Source organism: Schistocerca nitens, chromosome 9 (genome assembly GCF_023898315.1).
Source record: "Schistocerca nitens isolate TAMUIC-IGC-003100 chromosome 9, iqSchNite1.1, whole genome shotgun sequence".
Lineage (NCBI taxonomy): Eukaryota > Metazoa > Arthropoda > Insecta > Orthoptera > Acrididae > Schistocerca > Schistocerca nitens.
This window is the reverse complement of record NC_064622.1, coordinates 312,741,842-312,767,946: the sequence shown is the minus strand read 5'-3', so window position 1 is coordinate 312,767,946 and position 26,105 is coordinate 312,741,842. Positions and strand designations below refer to the sequence as shown.

General features: G+C 41.7%; 1 protein-coding gene across 3 annotated transcripts in view; it reads right to left on the bottom strand.

Moving 5' to 3' along the window:
- The window catches only part of LOC126204399 (histone-lysine N-methyltransferase SETDB1-like), a 334,147-nt gene that overhangs the window by 236,516 nt on the left and 71,526 nt on the right, over positions 1 to 26,105 (bottom strand). For all 3 annotated transcript variants that reach the window (XM_049938777.1, XM_049938775.1, XM_049938776.1), the window contains one exon: positions 19,122 to 19,421. In XM_049938777.1, the coding sequence (XP_049794734.1) occupies positions 19,122 to 19,379 (258 nt within the window). In that variant the 5' untranslated portion in view covers positions 19,380 to 19,421. The remainder of the gene's footprint in view (positions 1 to 19,121; positions 19,422 to 26,105) is intronic.

Below are 26,105 nucleotides of genomic sequence, written 5' to 3'. Positions count from 1 at the left end.
AGACTACTCTCCTACCAAAGATATGGAATGGCCTTTTGAGAATCATCAGTAAAACAAGAACAATTTTACAGAATAGTACTATTACAACAGACATTGCAACAAAACTATCTGCATCTCTTGCCGATTTTATCAGTAGTGCACACAGTAGATGCAATTTGTATGAATTGTCAGCCAAAGAGAAAAATCAAAGTGCTAACTATAAAGATAATTCTGACAGGAAAAGAATTCACAGTATGCATATCAGTTTTTTTCACAGAATCATCAGAGATTGTTCAGGTGAATGGCCAAGAAAAATTTCATGTAGGAAGTTTTCTGTCTGTAACTGACACACTGGATGCTCATTTAAAGTAACATCTGGAATCATATGAGGAAGTTAACTAAAGTTTTAGTATCCTTTAAAGTTTTAGTTTCCTTTCTCAGTAAAAATTGATTCTGAGCAGTTGAGAAATTGCTGCAAAGAATTTGAGGAATCCTATCATGATGATATTACTCTAATGAACTCTAATGTTTTCATTTATGGCAGTACTCTAATGAAGGCAGATAAAATAGAACTAACTTTCCCAAATGTAGAAGTTGCTACCAGGATATTTCTTTGTCTAATGGTAACCACCTGCAGTGGAGAGCGTTCATTTTCACAACTAAAGAGTATAATAAATAAATTAAAAATGATTATGTTACAAGAACAACTTACTAATTTGTCAGTCATGTGCATAAGGAGTGATATACTTCAATAATTATGTTACAAGAACAACTTACTAATTTGTCAATCATGTGCATAGGAAGTGATACCCTTCAATAATTGGACATTGAGAGCATAACTGAAATTCTGCATCTTCGAAATCTCTAAACAAACCTTTAATTTGAATGTAAGCCCAATTTGCAGAACTAATCACTTGTCTTTGATCTGTATAATGCTAACCAATAAAGTCACTACACAAATGTGCATTATTCTGATGTTTGCATTCAATATTTTAAGGGCCCCTGTGTGCTCAGGGATGCCTGCAAGGGTTAAGAAGTTCTGTGAGAAACCACCGAAAGAGTACATAAATTTATAAAAAGGTCACTGAAATATATACAATTCAGAAAGTCAGTACACATGGTGTAGAAACGGAGTCAAAAGATTTCTCAAAATCTATAAATCTCGGACAAGGCGGTAGTTAATAGTCATTGCTCTGTTCAACAATTCTTGTACATAATGTTCAAACAGTTCACTGTGCTTTCTACACTGCCTAAAGCCATATTGATCACTTGGATGGTTGAAATCTAATGTTTTCTATGCAGATGATGATAATTTTAGTTAATGCCTTCCATGTTACAGATATCAGACTGATAAGTCTATGAACTTTTGTCTTGCATTCCTCCAATCCAGTTTTGGTGAATTTCTTCTTTTGCCAAACATCCCGTAAACTATTCAGCATGATTTTTTCTTTTTTTGTATAAATTTGCCTCAAGCTTTAGTAATTTCTACTGTAACGGCAAAAACTTCCCACACCTTCCCTTTCTTAATACTTCCAATGACTTTATACATCAACTCTGGTATTATTTTTTGGACTCTGATTATCCTCATTATTGACTATTTGATTTTCTGACCAATTTCTTGAACTATGCAAAAATTTAGAAAGGCTCTGGAATGCTTGTACAATTTGTTTTCATTTGGTAACTTTCTGTACAATATGCAGTCATAGGCCATGAAATATATCTTTGCAACGTCAACTCCCCCCCACCCCCACCCTTTCATTTTTTATATTCTCTTATAGTTTTCAATTGTTTCTCTTACCAAAATTTGACTGTATCTTCTCACATCTGCTTGAAGACATTTATGCATAGTTTCATACCACTAACTGAATGTTCCTAAGATTGACTGTTAGCTACTATCTTTTTTTTTTTTTTTTTTTTTTTTTTGCTAATGAATCTATTTCATTTTAAGTCTGTATCCAATTTCTGCTCTGCATCTTATGAATCAATAACTGATTACAGTTTGAAAGTGGTATAGGACTGTCACATCCAGGAAAATTTCTTTGTTTACTAACTCTAGTAAATTTAAGTCTTAGTTCCATTTGGTCTGTGTTGAAAATGAATTAAAGGCAAACATGGTGATATTTTCCACAAATTCTACTAATTTCTGTAATTTCTGGTACCATATCCAATGAATGATTTCCATGGAATTTATTCTCATTATTTTCAGAACAAATGTTGGCTTTCTCAGTAAGAATCCTTCAACATTTGTTTTCCTGATGTTTCAGACCTCACATGAAGCAATAGACCCTCCAAAAACATACCACACTGTACACCATCCTGCCAAGGCCCAAAGAGTTCGGCAAGACAAGTGAATAGCGTTAACTCTCAGCAGAAATATTTCTCACAGTAGTCTCAGCCTCATCCTGAATGCTAGTAAATCTCGGAGCCAAGGCTCAATAAGAACAATTCACATACTGATCACATGTTAAAAAAGCTCTCAACTCAATATCAACAATTAACAGTCATTTCCCCTATTGGTGAAACACTATACATCTAGTCCAAAAAGCATCACAGTGACTGACAAGGCTGTTTGAAATGTGCTGTAATGTGTGCTTGCATATTTGTTCCCCATAAAGCAATCTTTCGAGTTTGCCACGCTAGAGAAACTAACACAAGCTAGCAAACAACATAAAAGAAAGCAAAAGATTCAAGTTAAGGAACACAGATGATGGCTTTCTCTGGGGTTACATCGTGGGCACATTCTTCTTAACACGTTATGTCAATGAAATCCAACTTCCTTTAGCCAATAACTGTAATTATGGTGAATACCAATTACATAAATAGAATTTTCTATACAGATAGCACAGCTAGTCTGAGGAGACACATGCAAAACTCTACTAAAAAGGCAAAAATTCATTTTGAGAAAGCCAGTTCAAGAATTTAGTTAGCTAGGAAAAGTGCCATATATTTTAAATTGTCTGCAACAAATAAATTAATTGGTGTATACAAAGATATTCTTGTAACAACCTGTTCAGAACGTACATTTTTGGATTCGTACGTATGTGATCAACTCTCATGGAAACAGCAAGCTGATTTAGTATGCAAAAAAACTAAGAGTACTAGTTCTACATCATAATACTCAAACATAAAGTACTGTGTATTTAGCCAGATGTATTCCATTCTGTCATATGTTTCATTATCATGGGACAGTATCTGCCAAATTAGTTAAACTGGGTCTTCATTTCACAGGAAGAGAATCACGAGTTTTGTATGGAAGTCTATTCATTACCTTCAATGTTCTAAATACCTGTAGTATTGGGGATGTGAAACAATTGTGATGGTGGAAGTAGCCACCTAACTAGTGTAAACATGCAGATCCATTATAACAGGCAAAGACAGATTTTTCACATACATGGACATCGAGAGACTTACACGGACAGTGGATGACGTGTATCAAAGAAGTAAAGTATCTAAATTACTCACAAAATTAATTGAAAATTCTGACTGCAGATGATTTTAGAGAGCAGCTCAAGCAATGGTTCACACTAAAGTTCCCTACACATTCAACCTGATACAAACAAATATGTATGCAAATATTCTGCTAAGTCGTAAGTGCCATTGTGGGAGCTGTCCCACGAAAATGCGTGAATGGACGAGAGCCGCTCATGGCGGCCCACGTTAACTGTGACTGATATCTGTCAGCACGCATACCTGCCAATAGGCAAAACTCTGGCAACGTGTGGCATGCACGGATGCAGGTCAGGAAAAAGAAAAAAGAGTAACAGCAAGGCAAACTGAATCGCCGTATAGTACAAATGTGTTTTTTGAGAGTACGTAACTCAATCTGTGGACCATGGGATCAAGCTCGTTACGAGTTCCCGCAGACATGTATGGAATTTCGTTTGGCGCTCTCCATTTTTTTCCGCTTTCACTTTGTCATGTTCACAAAATGCATGGCACCTGTGATCACGAGAAGAAGGTTCATTTTGTCCCAGACACGCATCCAACGTTCTCTCATACTCACACGATTGGACGACGCACTAGTCACCAAGGAGCGTACACCTTCTGGGATCAGTGTTCAAGTGGAAATGTTATGCAAACACAATTATTGCGATTACTGGTTAATGAACATTATGACCTGATTTCATTTTTGTCACTTTTTCATTTACTCATCTGGCAGAATTAATACATTTTCTGCAAGTTTACTTATGAATTCCTGTTACCACACCATCACCATAGCCTACATCCTGAACAATGTAGGCTCGCTGCACAACTGACATGAAATTGGAGATACATAAATGTACCAGCTTCACCACAATAAGCAACATCAGAAGAATTTACTGTTTGTTTTGTGGACTGATAATACAAAGTGGATTGAGAATAGGTGCATCACTTTCTGAATATTTTCAGTATACATATAACACTACATACTATCAATAAGATTTGTGACTGAGATGAGGATTTCTTGGTGGGAAGAACACAGCATGTTATCTTGGAATCATCGACAAGGTGTTGGGAGTCTTGCTGTTCATGTTGATATTAATAACCTTGCAGACAATATTAATAGTAATGTTGATCAAACAATGGAAACACTAGATAAGTATATCAACAATGTAGGAAAATACAGATAGCTACTAACCACCAAGAAGACATGTCAAGTTGCAGACAGGCACAATTAAAAGAAAATTACAGGCTTTCAGCCACAGCCTTCATCAGTAAAAAAAAAAAAAGACACACATAAACACACCATTTACACACATGAGCAAGCATCTCGGGATGCTCGAGTTGGCAGTCACGTGTACATAAGGTGTGCTTGCTTGTATGTGTGAATGACATGAGTTTTAGTGTGAGTTTTAGGATGGTATGTGAGAGAAGTATGAACTGAGTTTCACATTATCAATGTTTTCTGCGAAACAAAATATGTTTCTTTTTTACTGGTGAAGGCTGTGGCCAAAAGCTTTATGTATGTGTCTTAATTGTGTCTGTCTGCAACCTGACGTGTCTTCTTCATGGTTAGTAACAATCTGTGTTTTCCTAAATTGTTAATAGTGACTTCAGATTTTATGCAGAGGACTCAGTTACCTAAAATGAAGTACTGTCTGAAAGAAACTGCACAAATATACAGTCACATCCTAATACAATTTCAATATGGTGCAAAAATTGGCAGCTTGCTTCATGTATTCAGGAATGTAAAACTGTGCCTTTCACAAAACAAGAAAATGAAGCATCCTACAACTACAATACCAATGAGTCACCGCTGGAACTAATCAACTCATATGAATAGCTGAGTGTAAAAACTAGTAGGGATATGAAATGGAAATATCATATAGACTCAATTGTAAGTAAAAGCAGATTGCAGACAGATTCATTGGTGGAATATTATGGAAATGCTATCAGTCTACAAAGATTGAACACAACACATTTGGGCAATACATCCTGAAATATTGATCAAATTTGTGGAACCAAGGAGGTTGGTTGGTTGGTTGGTTTAAAGATTAAAGGGACCAAACTACAAAGGTCATCGGTCCCTCGTTTCGTAAAAACACAGAGCGCAGTGAAACCATCCACCAGTCAGGCGAAGCACTAAAATAAAAATTCCGGGGGAAGAAAAGCCCCATGGTCAATGGTAAGACAACACGGAAAACAGAGCACAGCAACAAAAACAACTTAGAGAACAAAGGCAGAAGGAATTAAAACTGCACAGCAGAGGACTGTGGCTGGCTGATCACGAAAATAATAGGATGAGCCAGCCACTCTGCAACACGTTAAAACCTCCAGCCTAAAAGATTAGGGTGGAGTCGAATTACAACACAAAACAAAGTAAAAGATAACAGCACAAAAGAGGTTGATGCAATAAAATTAGAGGGACCTATAAAAGCAACTTGCTCGAATAAAACTTAAAACACGATCTGCCATAGAGACATTGTCACCTAAAAGAGACGATAAATCACCCAGGAGATTAAAAGTTCGCCTGAGGGCGGTTAAAGGAGGACATTCCAACAATATATGGGCCACCGTCATGGTTTCAACACAGCGACAATGAGGGGGGTCCTCTCGACGCAGTAGATGACCATGCGTCAGCCAAGAGTGACCAATGCGGAGCCTACAGAGAATAACAGAAACCCTGCGAGAGGCCCGCATGGAGGAACCCCACACGGTCGTGGTCTCCTTTACACGCTGCAGTTTGTTGGGTACAGACAGAGTGCGCCATTCGTCTGCCCACATCCCAAGGACCCGACGGCGTAACACCGATCGGAGATCAGTTGCCAGGAGGCCGATCTCCAACAGCAGTTTGCGGCTGGCTTCTTTAGCTAACTTGTCGGCGTGTTCGTTTCCCGCTATCCCAACGTGTCTCGGGGTCCATATGAACACCACTGAGCGTCCACGCTGTTCAAGAGCATGAACGGACTCCTGGACGGCAACAACAATGGGATGGCGTGGGTAGCACTGGTCAAGAGCCTGTAGACTACTGAGAGAGTCACTGCAAATGACAAAAGACTCGCCAGTGCTGGTACGAATACGCTCAAGGGCACGTAAAATGGCTGTTAGCTCTGCGGTGTAAACACTACAGCCGTCCGGCAAAGAGCGCTGGTCTACATAGTCCGCATGAGCATAAGCATACCCCACACGGCCATCAACCATCAAGCCATCTGTATAGATAGCCTCCGAGTCGCGGGATGCGTCGAGGAGAGCAAGAAATTGGCGGCGCAAGACTGCAGGAGGAACTGAATCCTTTTGCCATTGTGAGAGATCCAGCCGAAGCTGCGGCCGACGAATACGCCAAGGTGGTGTATGTGGGTGGACCTGAAAAGCAGATGGAAGAGGCAAAGACTCGAGGTCACGAAGGAGTGACCGAACACGGATCCCAATGGTATGGCCTGATCGAGGCCGCCGGTGTGGGGTATGGACTGCCGCATTAGCGAAAAGGAGACGGTAGTTAGGGTGACGAGGCGAACAACGAACGTGGGCAGCATAGTTGGCTAAGAGTTGTAGACGCCGAATGTGGAGCGGAGGAACCCCAGCCTCAGCAAGTAGGCTATTAACAGGACTGGTGCGGAATGCTCCTGTCGCCTGTCGAACCCCACAGTGGTGAACGGGGTCCAGCAGTTGCAACGCTGAGGGCGACGCTGAGCCATACGCCACACTCCCATAATCCAGTCGGGACAGCACAAGGGCTTTGTAGAGCTGCAGCAGCGTGTTACGATCTGCACCCCAAGTTGTGTTGCTGAGGCAGCGGAGGGCATTCAGATGCCGCCAGCACTGACGCTTGAGCTGACGAATATGTGGAAGCCAAGTAAGCCGGGCATCGAACAGCAATCCCAGAAAACGGTGTCAACAACCCTGAGCATGGCATCCTAAAGATAAAGCTCAGGGTGGGGATGGACAGTTCGACGCCGACAAAAGTGCATAACACAAGTCTTCGCAGGAGAAAATTGAAACGCATGGGCTAGGGCCCACGCCTGCGCCTTGCGTATGGCTCCCTGCAACCTACGTTCTCCAACACTAATGGTGGAGGAGCTGAAAAAGATGCAGAAATCGTCACCATATAACGTGGGTGAGACAGACGACCCTACTGCTGCTGCAAGGCCATTAATGGCCACAAGGAAAAGGGGCACGCTCAATACAGAGCCCTGTGGAACGCCGTTCTCCTGGATATGAAGTGAACTATGGGATGTGCCAATTAAAACGCGGAATGTCCGAACAGATAAAAAATTCTGAATAAAAATGGGGAGAGAGCCCCGGAGACCCCACCCGTGCAACGTGGCGAGAATATGGTGCCGCCACGTCGTGTCATATGCTCTGGAGAGGTCGAAAAAGACAGAGACGAGGTGTTGGCGCCTGGAAAAAGCAGTGCGGATTGCAGACTCAAGGAAGACCAAAGTATCGGCGGTGGAACGGCCCTGACGGAAGCCGCTCTGGCACTGAGCCAGAAGACCCCAAGACTCGAGCAGCCAACACAGCCGTCGACTCACCATACGTTCCAGTAGCTTGCACAGAATATTTGTCAAGCTGATGGGCCGATAGCTATCCACATTAAGCGGGTCCTTACCAGGCTTCAGCACCGGAATGATGGTACTTTCTCGCCACTGCGATGGAAAGACACCATCGCCCCATATGCGGTTGAGGATGGCAAGAACACATCGCTGACAGTCCGGGGACAGGTGTTTGAGCATCTGATTGTGGATGCCATCTGGCCCAGGGGCTGTATCGGCGCACTGTGCCAGGGCGCATTGGAGTTCCCACAAACTAAATGGGGCGTTATATGCCTCAGGGCGGCGAGAAGCAAAAGAAAGCCGTTTGCCTTCCCCCCGGCGTTTGAGCGCGCGAAACGCAGGCAGGTAATTCCCCGACGCAGAGACCCGAACATAGTGCTGTGCGAAATGCTCGGCGATTGCATCGGCATCGGTGGATACCGCCCCGTTGATTGTAAGCCCTGGGACACCTGTAGAGTACTGCAATCCAAAGATGCGCCAAATCTTCATCCACACCTGGGAGGGCGAAGTACAGGAACCAATGTTGGAAACGTACCTCTCCCAGCACTCCTGTTTCCGCCGTTTGATAAGCCTCCGGACCTGAGCACGGAGACGTTTGAATAAAATGAGGTTCTCCAGAGACGGGTGCCACTTATGTCGCTGAAGAGCCCGCCGACGTTCTTTAATGGCTGCAGCGACCTCTGGAGACCACCAAGGCACTGACTTTCGCCGGGGGCACCCTAACGAACGAGGAATGGTACGTACCGCAGCGGAAACAATCGCTGCAGTCAGTGTCTCAACCGCCACATCGATGGTACCGTGGGGAAGAGATTCAACAGTGGCAGCAGAGAACGTGTCCCAGTTTGCCTTGCTAAATGCCCATCTAGGCAAGCGATCAAGGGAGCGACGCTGTGGGAGTGAAAGGAAGATGGGAAAATGGTCACTACCACACAAGTCCTCGTGGACTCTCCAGTGGACCGATGGTACAAGCCCTGGGCTGCACAATGACAGATCTATGGCCGAGAACGTGCCATGCGCCACACTGAAATGTGTGGAGGTGCCAGTGTTTAAGAGGCAGAGGTTGAGTTGGGATATGAGATTCTCGACCTCTCTGCCTCGGCCAGTAACCTTCGTTCCACCCCACAGGGGATTGTGGGCGTTAAAATCCCCCAGGAGAAGAAAAGGCGTGGGGAGTTGGGCGACAAGTGCAGCCAATTCGGTCAGGGAGACTGTACCACCTGGAGGGAGATAGACACTGCAGACAGTTATGTCCTGGGTACTCCTTACGCAGACAGCCACAGCTTCCAATGACGTGTGAAGGGGCACAGGAGCACTATATACAGAGGTAAGGACATACACGCAGGCTCCACCTGACACACTATTGTAAGTGCTACGGTTGCAGTAATAACCCCTGTATCCACGAAGGACAGGGGTCCGCATTGCCGGGAACCAGGTTTCCTGGAGGGCAATGCAGAAAGCAGGTGTCATGCTTAGAAGCTGTCATAGCTCAGGGAGACGGCTAAAATGTTGTTGTTGTGGTCTTCAGTCCTGAGACTGGTTTGATGCAGCTCTCCATGCTACTCTATCCTGTGCAAGCTTCTTCATCTCCCAGTACCTACTGCAACCTACATCCTTCTGAATCTGCTTAGTGTATTCATATCTTGGTCTCCCTCTACGATTTTTACCCTCCACGCTGCCCTACAATGCTAAATTTGTGATCCCTTGATGCCTCAAAACATGTCCTACCAACTGATCCCTTCTTCTAGTGAAGTTGTGCCACAAACTTCTCTTCTCCCCAATCCTATTCAATACCTCCTCATTAGTTACGTGATCTACCCGCCTTATCTTCAGCATTCTTCTGTAGCACCACATTTCGAAAGCTTCTATTCTCTTCTTGTCCAAACTAGTTATCGTCCATGTTTCACTTCCATACATGGCTACACTCCATACAAATACTTTCAGAAATGACTTCCTGACACTTAAATCTATACTCGATGTTAACAAATTTCTCTTCTTCAGAAACGCTTTCCTTGCCATTGCCAGTCTACATTTTATATCCTCTCTACTTCGACCATCATCAGTTATTTTACTCCCTAAATAGCAAAACTCCTTTACTACGTTAAGTGTGTCATTTCCTAATTAATTCCCTCAGCATCACCCGACTTAATTTGACTACATTCCATTATCCTCGTTTTGCTTTTGTTGATGTTCATCTTATATCCTCCTTTCAAGACACTGTCCATTCCGTTCAACTGCTCTTCCAAGTCCTTTGCTGTCTGACAAAATTACAATGTCATCGGCGAACCTCAAAGTTTTTACTTCTTCTCCATGAATTTTAATACCTACTCCGAATTTTTCTTTTGTTTCCTTTACTGCTTGCTCAATATACAGATTGAATAACATCAGGGAGAGGCTACAACCCTGTCTCACTCCTTTCCCAACCACTGCTTCCCTTTCATGCCCCTCGACTCTTATAACTGCCATCTGGTTTCTGTACAAATTGTAAATAGCGTTTCGCTCCCCGTATTTTACCCCTGCCACCTCCAGAATTTGAAAGAGAGTATTCCAGTTAACATTGTCAAAAGCTTTCTCTAAGTCTACAAATGCTAGAAACGTAGGTTTGCCTTTTCTTAATCTTTCTTCTAAGATAAGTCGTAAGGTCAGTATTGCCTCACGTGTTCCAACATTTCTACGGAATCCAAACTGATCTTCCCCGAGGTCGGCTTCTATCAGTTTTTCCATTCGTCTGTAAAGAATTCGCGTTAGTATTTTGCAGCTGTGACTTATTAAACTGATAGTTCGGTAATTTTCACATCTGTCAACACCTGCTTTCTTTGGGATTGGAATTATTATAGTCTTCTTGAAGTCTGAGGGTATTTCGCCTGTCTCATACATCGTGCTCACCAGATGGTAGAGTTTTGTCAGGACTGGCTCTCCCGAGGCCATCAGTAGTTCTAATGGAATGTTGTCTACTCCCGGGGCCTTGTTTCGACTCAGGTCTTTCAGTGCTCTGTCAAACTCTTCACGCAGTATCTTATCTCCCATTTCGTCTTCATCTACATCCTCTTCCATTTCCATAATATTGTCCTAAAGTACATCGCCCTTGTATAAACCCTCTACATACTCCTTCCACCTTTCTGCCTTCCCTTCTTTGCTTAGAACTGGGTTGCCATCTGAGCTCTTGATATTCATACAAGTGGTTCTCTTCTCTCCAAAGGTATCTTTAATTTTCCTGTAGGCAGTATCTATCTTACCCCTAGTGAGACAAGCCTCTACATCCTTACATTTGTCCTCTAGCCATCCCTGCTTAGCCATTTTGCACTTCCTTTCAATGTCATTTTTGAGACGTTTGTATTCCTTTTTGCCTTCTTCATTTACTGCATTTTTATATTTTCTCCTTTCATCAATTAAATTCAATATTTCTTCTGTTACCCAAGGATTTCTATTAGCCCTCGTCTTTTTACCTACTTGATCGTCTGCTGCCTTCACTACTTCATCCCTCAGAGCTACCCATTCTTCTTCTACTGTATTTCTTTCCCCCATTCCTGTCAATTGATCCCTTATGCTCTCCCTGAAACTCTCTACAACCTCTGGTTCTTTCAGTTTATCCAGGTCCCATCTCCTTAAATTCCCACCTTTTTGCAGTTTCTTCAGTTTCAATCTGCAGCTCATAACCAATAGATTGTGGTCAGAATCCACATCTGCCCCAGGAAATGTCTTACAATTTAAAACCTGGTTCCTAAATCTCTGTCTTACCATTATATAATCTATCTGATACCTTTTAGTATCTACAGGATTCTTCCAGGTATACAACCTTCTTTTATGATTCTTGAACCAAGTGTTAGCTATGATTAAGTTATGCTCTGTGCAAAATTCTAGAAGGCGGCTTCCTCTTTCATTCCTTCCCCCAAATCCATATTCACCTACTATGTTTCCTTCTCTCCCTTTTCCTACTGACGAATTCCAGTCACCCATGACTATTAAATTTTCGTCTCCCTTCACTACCTGAATAATTTCTTTTATCTCGTCATACATTTCATCTATTTCTTCATCATCTGCAGAGCTAGTTGGCATATAAACTTGTACTACTGTAGTAGGCATGGGCTTTGTGTCTATCTTGGCCACAATAATGCGTTCACTATGCTGTTTGTAGTAGTTAACCCGCACTCCTATTTTTTTATTCATTATTAAACCTACGCCTGCATTACCTCTATTTGATTTTGTATTTATAACCCTGTAATCACCTGACCAAAAGTCTTGTTCCTCCTGCCACCGAACTTCACTAATTCCCACTATATCTAACTTTAACCTATCCATTTCCCTTTTTAAATTTTCTAACCTACCTACCCGATTAAGGGATCTGACATTCCACGCTCCAATCCGTAGAACGCCAGTTTTCTTTCTCCTGATAACGACGTCCTCCTGAGTAGTCCCCGCCCGGAGATCCGAATGGGGGACTATTTTACCTCCGGAATATTTTACCCAAGAGGAAGCCATCATCATTTAATCATACAGTAAACCTGCATGTCCTCGGGAAAAATTATGGCTGTAGTTTCCCCTTGCTTTCAGCCGTTCGCAGTACCAGCACAGCAAGGCCGTTTTGGTTAATGTTACAAGGCCAGATCAGTCAATCATCCAGACTGTTGCCCCTGCAACTACTGAAAAGGCTGCTGCCCCTCTTCAGGAACCACATGTTTGTCTGGCCTCTCAACAGATACCCCTCCGTTGTGGTTGCACCTACAGTACGGCCATCTGTATCGCTGAGGCACGCAAGCCTCCTCACCAACGGCACGGTCCATGGTTCATGGGGGGGACGGCTAAAATAACCGCCACAATTCCACTGGAGGATTGTACAAAGCGTGTCCTGTAGGGGCATTAAGGTACTGAAAAAGCAAATTACTTCACAGAGTCACATGCTGCCACCGACTGAGTGACTGACGTCGCAACTGCCATCGTTTCTGAGACGGCGAGATCGAGGTCATCAGGGGACGCAAAGAGCTCGACCTCATCCTCAGAGGCTGAGCTGACAGGAAGCGTTGGCGCGGGAACCACTGGGTCCTTAGGCTTCTTAGAGAGCTTCCTCTTCTCTCTCTCGTCTTTGGGAGGAGGGTTCGCATGCTGGGAGGGCTTTCCTGATGCATTGTCAGGAACAGAGGAAGAGCATGAAGCCCTTCGACCAGTAGCTGGTGGCTTCCTCAGCCACTGGCTAGCGTCTTGCGAGACACTGGTAAAATCCTTGGAAGGGACTCCCCCAAGGGACCCCTTCCGAGCGAGTGAGGCCTGAGGAGGCTGTTGCCTCTCCGGCTGGGCAGCCGGAGGAGGCTGTTGCTTCTCCAGCTGAGGAGCCGGAAGAGGCTCTTGCCTCTCCGGCTGAGCAGCCGGAGGAGGCTGGTGCCTCTCCGGCTGAGAGGTGGGGATGGATGTCCCCAGTTGTTCGGGGTCCACTGCTCCCAAACCGGGTGGTTTGGGAGCAGTGGAAGAGAGTGTGGCCCCTACCAGCGGTGGGGCAGGCGTAACTTTACTGTTCTGTGGGCCAACTGAAAAGGGAGTCTTTGCAGGAAATGGTGGCGGCAGAGTTGCAGCAGCATAACTCCTCAACATAGATGTGGGGTTGAGCCGTTCTAGCTTCTTCCTTGTCTCTTGGTAAGTTAAACGGTCCAGGGTCTTAATTTCTTGTATCTTCCGCTCTCTTTGGTAGACTGCACAGTCTGGCGAGCAGGGAAAATGATGCTCCCCACTGTTAGCGCAGGTGGGAGGCGGAGCACATGGAGCATTAGGATGTGAAGGTCGTCCACAATCACGACACGTGGGGGCTGGCAGTGCATTTGGAGGACATATGTCCGAACTTCCAGCACTGGAAGCATCGCATAGGGGGCGGGACATAGGGCTTGATATCGCACCGGTAGATCATGACCTTGGCCTTCTCAGGCAAGCAGTCACCCTCAAAGGCCAGGATGAAGGCACCGGTAGTGACCCTATTATCCTTGGGCCCCCTAAAGACACGACGGACAAAGTGCACACCTCGTCGTGCCAGGTTCTCCCGTAGCTCGTCATCAGACTGTAGCAGAAGATCTTTATGAAAGATAATCCCCTGGACCAAATTTAAGGACTTATGGGGAGTGACGTTAACGGGGATGTCACCGAGCTTCTCACAGGCGAGTAACGCCCGTGACTGTGCAGATGAAACTGCTTGTATTAAAATAGCCCCGCTCCTCATTTTGGAAACAGATGCCACTTCCCCAAACTTATCTTCAAGATGGTGAACAAAGAAGAGAGGCTTAGTCCCCAAAAACGAATCCCCGTCGGTTCTGCTGCACACAAGGTATCGCGATGAATACGGCTCCTGTCTGTCCGCAGCCCTACGTTCCTCCCATGGCGTGGCTAGGGAAGGGAACAATTTGGGGTTATATGTCACAGCATTAAATTCTGTCTTACCGCGCTTAGAGACGTTGGCGGTCGTGCGACCACCGGATTGAGACTTCACCCACTTCATTGCGGGGCATCCGCCCCGATGCCACCCACTCCGACCAGGGGCTCTCCCCACGGGCGCCACCCAGCCACAGCAAAGGCCACATGGCAGGATGGCCGTTGCCGGGAGTCCTGATGCCCCAGAGAGACGAGCATCGACTCCTTGGCTTACGTGGGGAGGTGTCAGCTCAGGCATCGGCAGTACGATCCCTGTGTTGTCAGGGGGCTACAACCTAGAGGGTACATGACGACCCCACCACAACGGGCTGGCTACCGTGCTGGATTTTGGGTGCCATGGGTAGTCCATAGTGATCGTGGGTGCAGATGGTGACGCACTAAGGGCGTAACTTACACAATCCATCAGCTGTGGAAGCCCAAAATGAGGGATGGAGGGTGCAGTGACGACGCCAGGACGATAAAGAGTGCCAAGGTCTTAGGGCACAGAGGACTCATGGTGCACCACGTAAGGTGTCCTTCCCCAAAAGGCTCGTACTTCTGTTGAATTTCGAAAAATGGAGGTCAAACCCCAATGGGGACCATCATATTAAAGGCCGAAACAGCTGAGACTCCTTTTAGTCGCCTCTTACGACAGGCAGGAATACCGCGGGCCTATTCTAACCCCCGAACCCACAGGGGGAACCAAGGAGGACTAATGACACTAAATGGATACAAAGGAAGGTAGGAAGAATGATCACCAATTTGTCTGATCACAGGAGAGTGTCACAGAGATGCTGAAAAAACTGGGACTGAACTGGTAAACACCTGGTTGGTTGGTTGGTTTGTGGGAGGGGACCAAACAGCGAGGTCATTGGTCCCATCGAATTAGGGAAGGATGAGGAAGAAAGTCAGCCATGAACTTTCAAAGGACCCATCCCAGCATTTGCCTGAAGCGACTTAGGGAAATTACGGAAAACCTAAATCAGGATGGCCAGATCCAGGTTTGAACCATCCTCCTCCTGAATGCGAGTCCTGAATGCGCTAAACACTGCGCCACCTCGTTCGGTGTTGACACAAAGTTATAGGCAGACGTATCATGTGTAAGCCTGCTTAGGACGTGACTGGAGGCGACTTTAAGTGATGAATGTGGCAATATACCTCCCCCTGTATCACTCCCATAGAGATTGCAAAGACAAGATTAGATTAAAATTCATGCACAATTAGGCTAATCATGGTGTGCACAGATTTAAGTAGTCATTCTTCCTGTGTTCAATACATGAATGGAATGGGAAAATGTCCTAATTATTGGTACAATGAGATGTAACCTCTGCCATGCACTATACAGTGATTTGCAGGCTATACATGTAGATGGAGAAAACAGATTTCCATATTAATGTTCCTATCTAAAATATTATCTAAAAAGTCTGCTCTATACAAGTGCATAACAGGACTTTCGTAAACTCTCTGAACACATTAGTAAGGGGATTAACCATTACATCTCACTGTTACAGAAAAATCAACACAATGCAGTGATGGCAGCACTTCAAAATGTGTTGTAATCTGACAACAACCTGATGTTCAATTCTAGATAGCGCAAAAAGCTTGAGATTCATTATTTTGTGGATACAACTCAAATACACAGTTTACTATTTTATATACATACTGACTCAGTGGGACAGTGGACAGTGCCAGACTATAGATCTACAGGTCTCAGGTTCAATCCCCATTCAGAAGCTCTAGGATTTTTAACTGTCACTTTCCACTTATTTCACCTCTGGCACTGTTTGTTAATGCAAAAACAATATCAAATTGCCCAGTGGTTCAGAGTCCACGTTAAACTGTGAATCCCCTTAAAACTGGCTGGATAACCGATGTTGAAGGGCAGAGGAAGGCACTTATCATAGGACCATGCCTAATAAAGCACTATAGTGTTTAAAGTGACCTTCATAAATTGATTATTTACATCTATGTACATACTCTGCAAACCATCACAAAGAGCACAGCAGAAGGTATGACCCACTGTACCAGTTATTAGGATTTCTTCCCCTTCCTTTCACATAAGGAGTGCAGCATGAACGACTGTCTGAATGCCTCTGTGCATGCTGTGGTTATTTTAATCTTTTCCTCAAAATCCCTATATCAGCTATACATAGGATGGTTGTAGCATATTCCTAGAGTCATCATTTAAAGCAAATTCTTGCAACTTTGTTGATACACTTTGAGTTAGTTTACACCTATCTTAAAGAGTCTGGCACTTCGGTTTTTTTCAGCATCATTGTAACACTCTTCCACGAGTAAAACAAATCTGTGACCATTCATGCTGTCCTCCTCTGTATACATTCAATATCCCCTGTTAGTCCTATTGCTATGGGTCCCACACACTTGAGTAATCTTCTAGAATGAGTTGCACAAGTGATTTCTAAACAATATCTTTTATAGACTGATTGCATTTCCACATTATTCTACCAATAAACCAAAATCTACCATGTGCTTTATCCACGACAGAGCATATGTGGTTATTCCATTTCATATCCCTGCAAGTGTTAAGCCCAAATATTTGTACGAGTTGGCCAATTCCAACTGTGACTCATTGTAGTCATACAATACTACGATTTTTTCGATTTGTATAGTGCACTATTTTACAATTCTGAATATTTAAAGCAAGTTGCCAATCTCTGCAGCAATTTGAATTCTTATCAAGATCTGACTGAATACTTATGCAGCTTCTTTGAGATAGTACTTCATTACAGATAATTGCATCATCACAGGAAGTCTGGGGTTACTATTAATATTGTCTACAGGGTCATTAATATACAAAATGTACAGCAATTGTCCCAACATACTTCTCTGGGGTACACCCAAAGTTACTTCTACATCTGACGATGACTCTCCATCCAATATAACCTGCTGCATCCTCCCCACCAAAAAGTTCTCAATACAGTCACAAATTTCACTTGACGCCCCACATGATTGAACTTCTAAAAATAAGCATAGGTGTGGTACTGAGTCTAATGCTTTTTGAAAATCAAGAGATACCATATCTACCTGACCACTTTGATCCAAAGCTTTCAGTATGTCATGTGAAAAATGTGTGAGCTGCATTCCATATGATCAATGTTTTCAGAATCCATGCTTGTTGGCACTGAGGTTGTCGTTCTGTTCAAAATACCTCATTATGCTTGAGCTCAGAGTTCGTTCTAAGATTCTACAACGAACTGATGACAAAGATATTGGATGGTAGTTTTGTGGATCGCTTCTACTGCCCTTCTCGTAGACGGGTGTACCTGCGGTTTCTAATAACTAATGGGCACAGTTTCTTGTTCAGGGGATCTATAATAGATTACAGTTAGAAGAAAAACTGAACCTAGGGATTCCATCAGGCCCCGGAGCTTTGTTCAATTTTAAAGATTTCAGTTGTTTCTCAACACCACTGACACTAACACTGATTTCATTCATCTTTTCAGTGGTACAAGGATTAAATTGGGACATTCTCCTGGGTGTTCCTTTGGGAAAGAACATTTGAAAACTGAGTTACGCATTTCGGATTTTGCTTTGTATCCTTCAGTCTCTGTTCCTGACTCATTCGCTAGGGACTGAACACAAACTTTGGTGCTACTAACAGCCTTTACATACAACCAGAATTTCTTTGGGTTTTGTGAAAGATGATTTGACAATATTCTGCTATGGTAGTCACTGAAGGCTTCACACATTGCCCTCTTGACAGCAAAACGTGTTTCACTCAGCTTTGAGGCATACCAAGATAGTCCGTGCAGTTGTGATGATGCTGTGTCCCAGATGGCGCAATAGTTACCGCACCTGCCTCGTAAGCAGTAGATGCCGGGTTCAAATCCCGGTCTGGCACACATTTTCACTCATCGCCGTTGATTCCACTTAATGTTGCGCAGCAACTGATAACAGTGATCCCCTTTCAATTTACATATAGTGTTTCATAGCTGTGGTAGCTGTGTAGTGTCTGTTCTTTCGAACGAACAGACACTATGCATTCTTCAGTATGAATGCACAAATACGTCTGACCCCCTGTGGGAAGCTCTATGTAACGAAGAGGACTATAATGGACAGTGACTGCGGATAAGTGGCACTCGATGGGAGTGTGGAGCACCCGTAAGGCATACCGAGACAGTTTGTGCAGTTGCTATAACACTGTGTCCTGGAGGGTGCAGTGGTTACTGCGTCTGCCTAATGAGCAGAAGATCTCAGTTTTGAATCCCGGTCTGGTACACATTTTCACTCATCGAGACTGATTCTGCTTAATTTCCCACTGCAGCTGATAGCAGTGATCCCCCTTCAATTCACATATGAGAAATTTTTGTTGTATTGTAACCAGCAACAGCAGCTCACTTTCATATCTTTAAAACCTCCACCAATGCAAATGATAAGGAAAACCAACAGTTGTGTGATAATAGCAAGTTGACTCTTCCTTGGACTTGGCATGTACATCCAAGCAACAAATTAGGTTGGGCTGTTGAGCACACATTACTTCATCCTGTTAACTTATTCTAACAATAACTTGTTCCACATGTTTAAACTTAATTAATAAAAATGAAAAGAATTCATGAAAAAAGGAAAGGAAATAGGCAAAATAATGTCAACGTTCAGTTAGGACGATGTGAAGAGCCCTTCAAGTAACTAGCTGAGAGAGAGTTACATAGCTCTAAACTAACTTCCCTGCCAACTTCTTCTGTTTTTTTTTTTTTAATATGGTAATGCACGTAAATCATTTACAGAGGATACCTAAACTATGTACTTTGCATCACTGTTACTTACAGCAAAATGCTCTTGAGCTTTCATAGAACACTTATCACATATCCTGTAATGTCTGCCTTTACTGTACTTCAAACCATAGAATGATAGTGCTGAAGTACTTGGCCTGAAAAGGTTCTCCCGTTCCTCACACTCAAAATTGCAGCATGTGCTCCCATGGGAGCCCATTTCCACATCAATTATCTGTCCCTGCTTGTTATTCATGCTGGCACTATCTGTTGTTCCATTAACAGGAGCAGGTATTTCCTCCACTTCCATCATGAGGTTTGATGCACTATTACTACCATCGTCTGTAGTGGAATCCTGAAACAAAATGCATAAAATTAATACACCAGGTAAATATTACACACCATGTGTAATTTGCAATACTGGTAGAGATTTTTCCCATGAAATTTTTACTAGCTAATTGTTACAAAAGTGGAAATAGATTTAACAAGTCATACTAGTGTCAACCTGGCTTCTACATAATCATCTTTGAATAAGCAACTTATAAATAAAACCAGTAAACCAACTACAAATTAATTTTCTTTATTTTTCTTGTTTTAATATATAATCATGTGGCGATTTCTAGATGTTATATTTGTTCACTTTTCACAAAATATCATTGGTTGTCAGTATGATGAAAGAATATTTGACATTACTCTAGAGAAACAATAAAAACTGAGCTGACATATGCTCAAGAAATCTTCCACAATGGTTTTCTTGAATGAAATTTTGTTGTTTCTCACATCACGTAACACTTTAACTACAGCTCCAGCTTTTTTCAATTGCTTACATCATCTTTGACAGGAAACTTACTTTTGAAAATGGTCCTGGATCTTCTTTCATGTCCAGTATGCACACAAATTTCACATGGTAACAATATTTTTCACAGTCCCAAGGAACTCAAGAAGATATTATATGTTTGGTTAAACCAACATTCTTTAAGTGTGGCTCTGATTATGAAGGGCCTAACAGTTATACAGTTTCTGAATGAGGTGCTTGTAATACCATTTCACAAAACAATACCCATAATCCTACTGACTAATGAGCTCAGCTGAACAAATCAGCAGAGAACTTATGTTTAACCATTTTCACTTGAACTTCACATATCTACCTGTTGACGCTCATTAATTGAATACATCATCAAAATTATTGCATCACGTAGGAAAAAAAACTTACGGGTCCTGTAAGTTCACCTAACTGAGCCCGTATTGTAAACATTGTGTAGCCTGTGGTTGCTAAATCCACACAGTGGCCCATTACTAGTCACAGCATACATAAATTCATTATCATAAGTAAATTCCCACCATTTTCATCACATAATGAAATTCAATGATGACATACAATGTAAAAAAGGAGATATGAGACCCATTCTCAATTGTTCTTGGCTTGTTACACCCAAATAGAATAGTTATCTTCAGAAATTTCAGTTCTACGCGATTGAAATATAACTTACACTTAAAAGAGAAAAAAAAAAGCTGTATAAGACCTACTAAAATCTTTAGGCTCAGCTACTTTTGTCATAAGAATAATTGCCAACTTATGGGATATTTAAGCCTGCAAGTAAACACATTTTATACAATTTCATTCACTGATGTCTTATAGGATAATATTCTGTGGCAAAAAATATTAATCATACGAAAGAAAGTATTTAGAATTGTGTGTCAGGTTAAGAAACAGACATCTCACAGGCATCTCTTTAAGCATCTAGGAATATTCACCACAGCTTCACAGCACATTTATTCACTTACGATGTTTGTTATCAACACCACAGCAGAGTTTGATAAGAACAGAGATACTCACAATTACAACACTAGAAAGAAAAATTACATGCATTATCCCTTAACAAATCAAACTTTGTCACATAAGGGGTAAATATGCAGCTATAAAACTCTCTGACAAACTACCCATGGAAATAAAATGTCTGACAGATAGCAGGCAACTCCTATACCACAAAGGATTTCTTGAATCCATACAATTAGTAAATTTTACAGTTGTGCATAATATAATAACTCTGCTTCAGCATGTGCGTGCGCATGCGAATTCAGCTCCTCCTAAATTTGCTACTGCTGAATATTGTTTGCACACAGTTCAGTTCCTGAGACATTTATCTAACAGCTTCATCGTAATTTCCCACCAATATGTCAGTAACATCACAACATCCTTCATCACAAGGAGGACTATAGCCATTTTCTGCTTCACAGTCAGCTTCAAGGACTGATCCCAAAAGGTCAAGTAACAACACTCATCATGAACTGAAGCCACTTTTAGCATTGGTGGTAATGTTCACAAATGTTAGGTGTGAATTAATGAACATAACATGAACTTCAATGCAAGATGCTTTTAATAGTTTCCACAATGAAACTCTTGTCTCAAAATGTGTCAGAAACCCAAAAGATTCTGTCATATGTAATCTAGACCAGCATCAAGACGCAATCGGTACCTTCACTACACAATGACAATGGTGATGGTGATGTCAATGATGACAGTGCCACTACAGCAGATTTATTACACATGGTTTTCCAAAACTTCTTCACCAACAAAGATAAAGTAAATATTACAGAATTTGAATCTAGAACTACTGCCAACATGACTAACTTAGAAGTAGATATCCTTGGTGTAGCAAAGCAGCTTAAATCACTTAATAAAGGCAGGGCCTTTGTTCTAGACTGTATTCTAGTCAGGTTACTTTCACAGTATGCTGATACAATAGCTCCATACTTCAGAATCATATACAATCATTCGCTTGTTGAAAGATCTGTACCTAAAGACTGGGAAGTAGCACAGTCACACCAACACCCAAGAAAAGAAATAGGGGTAACTGGCTGAACTGCAGATCCATATCACTAACATCAATTTTCAGTAGGATATTGGAACATATATTATGTTTGAGGATTACGAATTACCTCAAAGAAAAGGATTTACTGACAAATAGTCAGCAGGCATTTAGAAAATATCATTTTTGTGAAGCACAACTAGCTCGTTATCACATGAAGTAATGAGTGCTTTTGACAGAGGATATGAAATTGATTCCATATTCTTAGATTTCCAAAAGGCTAATGACACCTTTCCTCACAAATGACTTCTAATCAAATTGTGTGCCTATGAAGTATCACCTCAGCTGTGCAACTGGATTCACGAGTTCCTTTCGGAACGGTGGTAGTTCGAAGTAACTGATGGGAAGCCGTTGATTAAAATGGAAGTAATATCTGGCATTCCCCTAGAAAGTGTTACACGCCCTCTGTTGTCCCTGACCTACATAAGTGACACAAAAGACAATCTGCGCAGCCCACATAGACTGTCTGCAGATGACGCAATCACTTACCACCTTGTAAAGTTATCATATGATCAAAACCAACTGCAAAATTATTTAGACAAGATATCTGTATGGTGTGAAAAGCGGCAATTAATTGACTTTAAATAATAAAAAGTGTGAAGACATTCATATGAGTACTAAAAAAATTCCACTAAATTTCAGTTGCACAATAAATTACACAAATCTCAAGGCTGTAAATTCAACTAAATACTTAGGGATTATAATTATGAATTACTTAAATTGGAAAAATCACAGGGATAATGTTGTGAGGGAATCTCATTTTTCGGGCACACCATTCGAAAGTGGAATGACAGAGAAACAGCTTGAATCATCTGCCAAGCACTTAATTGTGAACTGCAGAGTAATCATGTAGATGTATACGTAAAGTCACTGTCCTACATACAGACTGTCTTGATTCAGATGCTTGAATTAAGTGCTATTTTTTGCAGAAGTGTGTGCAATCAAAAGCATTATAATTCTCTTTGCAGCATTATATTCTGTCACATGGCCATCAAATCCACAGCATTTCTGAGAGTAAAAACATCCCAGTGGTTTCTCACGCACCTTTCTTCCCAAGACTGTAGTCTTTAATCCTTTCTCTTTTTCTGATATTGAAAACGCACTTTAAAGTGATCAGTTAACAATAAGAATAGTCTGGTGAGGCACAGGGTCATTTCAAGCATACAACCAGTTTTAAGCCCCCCCCCCCCCCCCCCCAAATACTTCGCAGCAAAACAACTTTCCTGTAGGCATAATTCTTTATGAGAAACACCCACTGGCATTGAAAACACATGTAGCATGAACATTCTCACTTTTTTCGGAATTGCTGAAGCGTGATGTGTGTCATTTCTTGCACTCTTACTGCGTTTCTGGATCTTATTTGAAAATCAACATATCATCAGTAATATTATTTACAAAAAATGACATCTTCAAATTGCCCCAAACATCTGCCACACTTTTTCCTACTGTTATAATTCAGTTTCATGAAAGGTGTTTGGAGAAATCTTTTCAAAGATTACAGTGGTGAGAGTTGAATTAATTTTTCCATAATCTTTTAACTTCCTGTTCAGTTCTTGATGTTCACCTTCAATCAAATATCCACTCAGAATCCTACTGAAAGTGGATCCTTGACAAACACACTCTCCATACCTCTGCTGAGATTTTGCAAACATTTCTCTACGACACAGCAAAATCTGAAATACAACTCCATAGTGCAGATCTTCTAAAATTGTTCATTTGTCATTTTCAGAATGCACTATAAAATCTACTTCACAAACAAAAGATAAAAAAAGTACAGGTAACTGTGTTATGCTACTGATCAAAATTCTCAGAGCACATCTAGAATGTTAACCTTTTGCTGCAAGATACATCCACACTGTAGGCAGACAGAATGCTGCACTGGCAATCCCATTACTTTTTTGTTGCTGTTGATGTTCTTGTTTGCAGTCTGCAGATTGGTTTGATTGAGTTCTTCACAATAGTCTCTCCATCTCCACATAACTACTGCAACCTACACTCTTTTGAACCTGTTTATTGTATTCATCTCTTTGTCTCTCTCAATCTTTTTTATCCCCCCCCCCTCCACACACACACACACTTCCATCCATTACCAAACTGAAAAGAGCTTGATGCCTTATGATGTGTCATATCAACTGATCCCCCTCTTCTAGCCAAGTTGTGTCACAAACACTTAAATTTATATTCTGTCAATAAATTCCTCTTTTTTTGGAAATGGTTTTCTTCGTAACACGAGTGTCTACATTACATATTCTCATCAGTTCAGCTGTCATCTGTATTCTGCTGCCCAACGGCCCTGTTACAGCCTCATTTCCTAATCAATTCCCATGATATTGCATGATTTATTCTGATTGAATTTCATTACCATTGTTTTCCTTTAGTGATATTCATATCATAACTTCTTTTCAAGACACAATCAATTTTGTTAATCTTCCTAGTCCTTTGCCATCTCTACCAGAATTAAAATTTAAACAGCAAACCTACCTCAATGTCTTTATTTCTTCTTCCTGAACCTTAATTCCTTTCCCAAATTTCTTTTTCTCAACATACAGACTGAGTAAGATGGGGAGGAGGGGAGGCCTACAAACCTGTCTCAGCCCTTCTCAACAACTGCTTCCCTTTCAATACTTCAGTTCATATAACTGTAGTCTGGTTTTTGTAGAAGTTGTAGATAACCTTCCACTTATTGTATTTCATCCTTATTACTTTCAGAATTTGAAATATTGTATTCTGGCCCACTTCTTCAAAAGCTTTCACTGACATTTTGTCTTTCTTCAGTCTATCTTCTAAGATAGGTTGTAGGTTCAGTGCTGCCATGTGTGGTTCTACATTTCTCCAGAAACCAAACTGACCTTCCCCAACATCAGCTACTACTAGATTCTCATTCTTCTGTATATAATCCACATAAGTATTCTGCAACCATCACATACTGAAGTAAAGGATCAATAATATTCACTCCTGCCTTGTTTTGATTTATGTTTCTTACGACATGGCACATGAGCTGATGGATACTTCTTACTTACCTTCCTAATCTGCACACCAGCATTATGATAGCTGATGTTACTAGTCATTATTCGCATTATGTAACTAACACTTGTTATCCTATACTGAATAATCTGACAAGTAGACTTGCATGGGCTCATTTTCAGGTTCTTATTCTGCTGCACCCCTGTCCCTTTTCTTGCTTCTCTCACCGTTACAGACAGAGATCCCACAGCAAATGACTGCCAGAATCATTGAAACAGTTCATATTTTTTCACCTTTGTTTTTATCCAATCCCCGCAGTACTGTGTTAACAGTCATACCCATCTAATTATTGTTGTACTTTTCATTTTTCTGTTAGTTTCTTACACCAAGTATAACTACACATGCCAAATGCTTTGAGTAAAATGAAGTGTTAATTACTGAGAAGCACACATAAACTAAAATTAAGAATTAATATTATTCGCCAGAACGACAATGTTGACAGCCTAATCTGATGCTTTTTAGTCCCTGTTTGAGTTTTCCTGTATCTCATGATACCTAGCTTCTACCAGTGTTCTTAAGACGGACTCGTGTGTAATCTGAAAGCATCAGGAGAGGAAGAAATAACATGTGAAAGCTGTAACTAAGAGTAAAGGGTCTGTTTGAAGCTACAATAATGCTAATAAACAAATGTGTTGATACTGCAAAGATACTGAACATCTCGAAAGAACTCCAAAGTGATACTATTGTCCAAATAGAGTGATAGAAAATTTCTACAGTCATTGTCCTTTCAGTTCTCTAAGTCATTTAAGTCCTAACCAACTGGCAGAACAACTGGACTTCCAACAACCAGTCAAAGAAGCATGATTTTCCAAAAGTTTCTCAACTATTGATCATATTCAGGCAGTTACAATGTTACTTGAAAAATCTATGGAATACGACATCAATATTCATAGGCAATCACTCACGGAAGTCCTTAGAAATGCCAGCAACAATCAGAAGTACATAAAGCCTTGAATCATATTTACACATAAAAAATGATGACAATAAGAATGTAAGAAGGTAATCATGGGATATGTATACAAAGGCTTGGACTGAGATAATAGAAGGGTCAAAACTGACAACCAGTACCTGAGCTGCTTCAGATTTGTTGTCACTGTGCATACATGGTGAGTCAGGAGAAAAGGTACATGCTTTGAGATGTGATA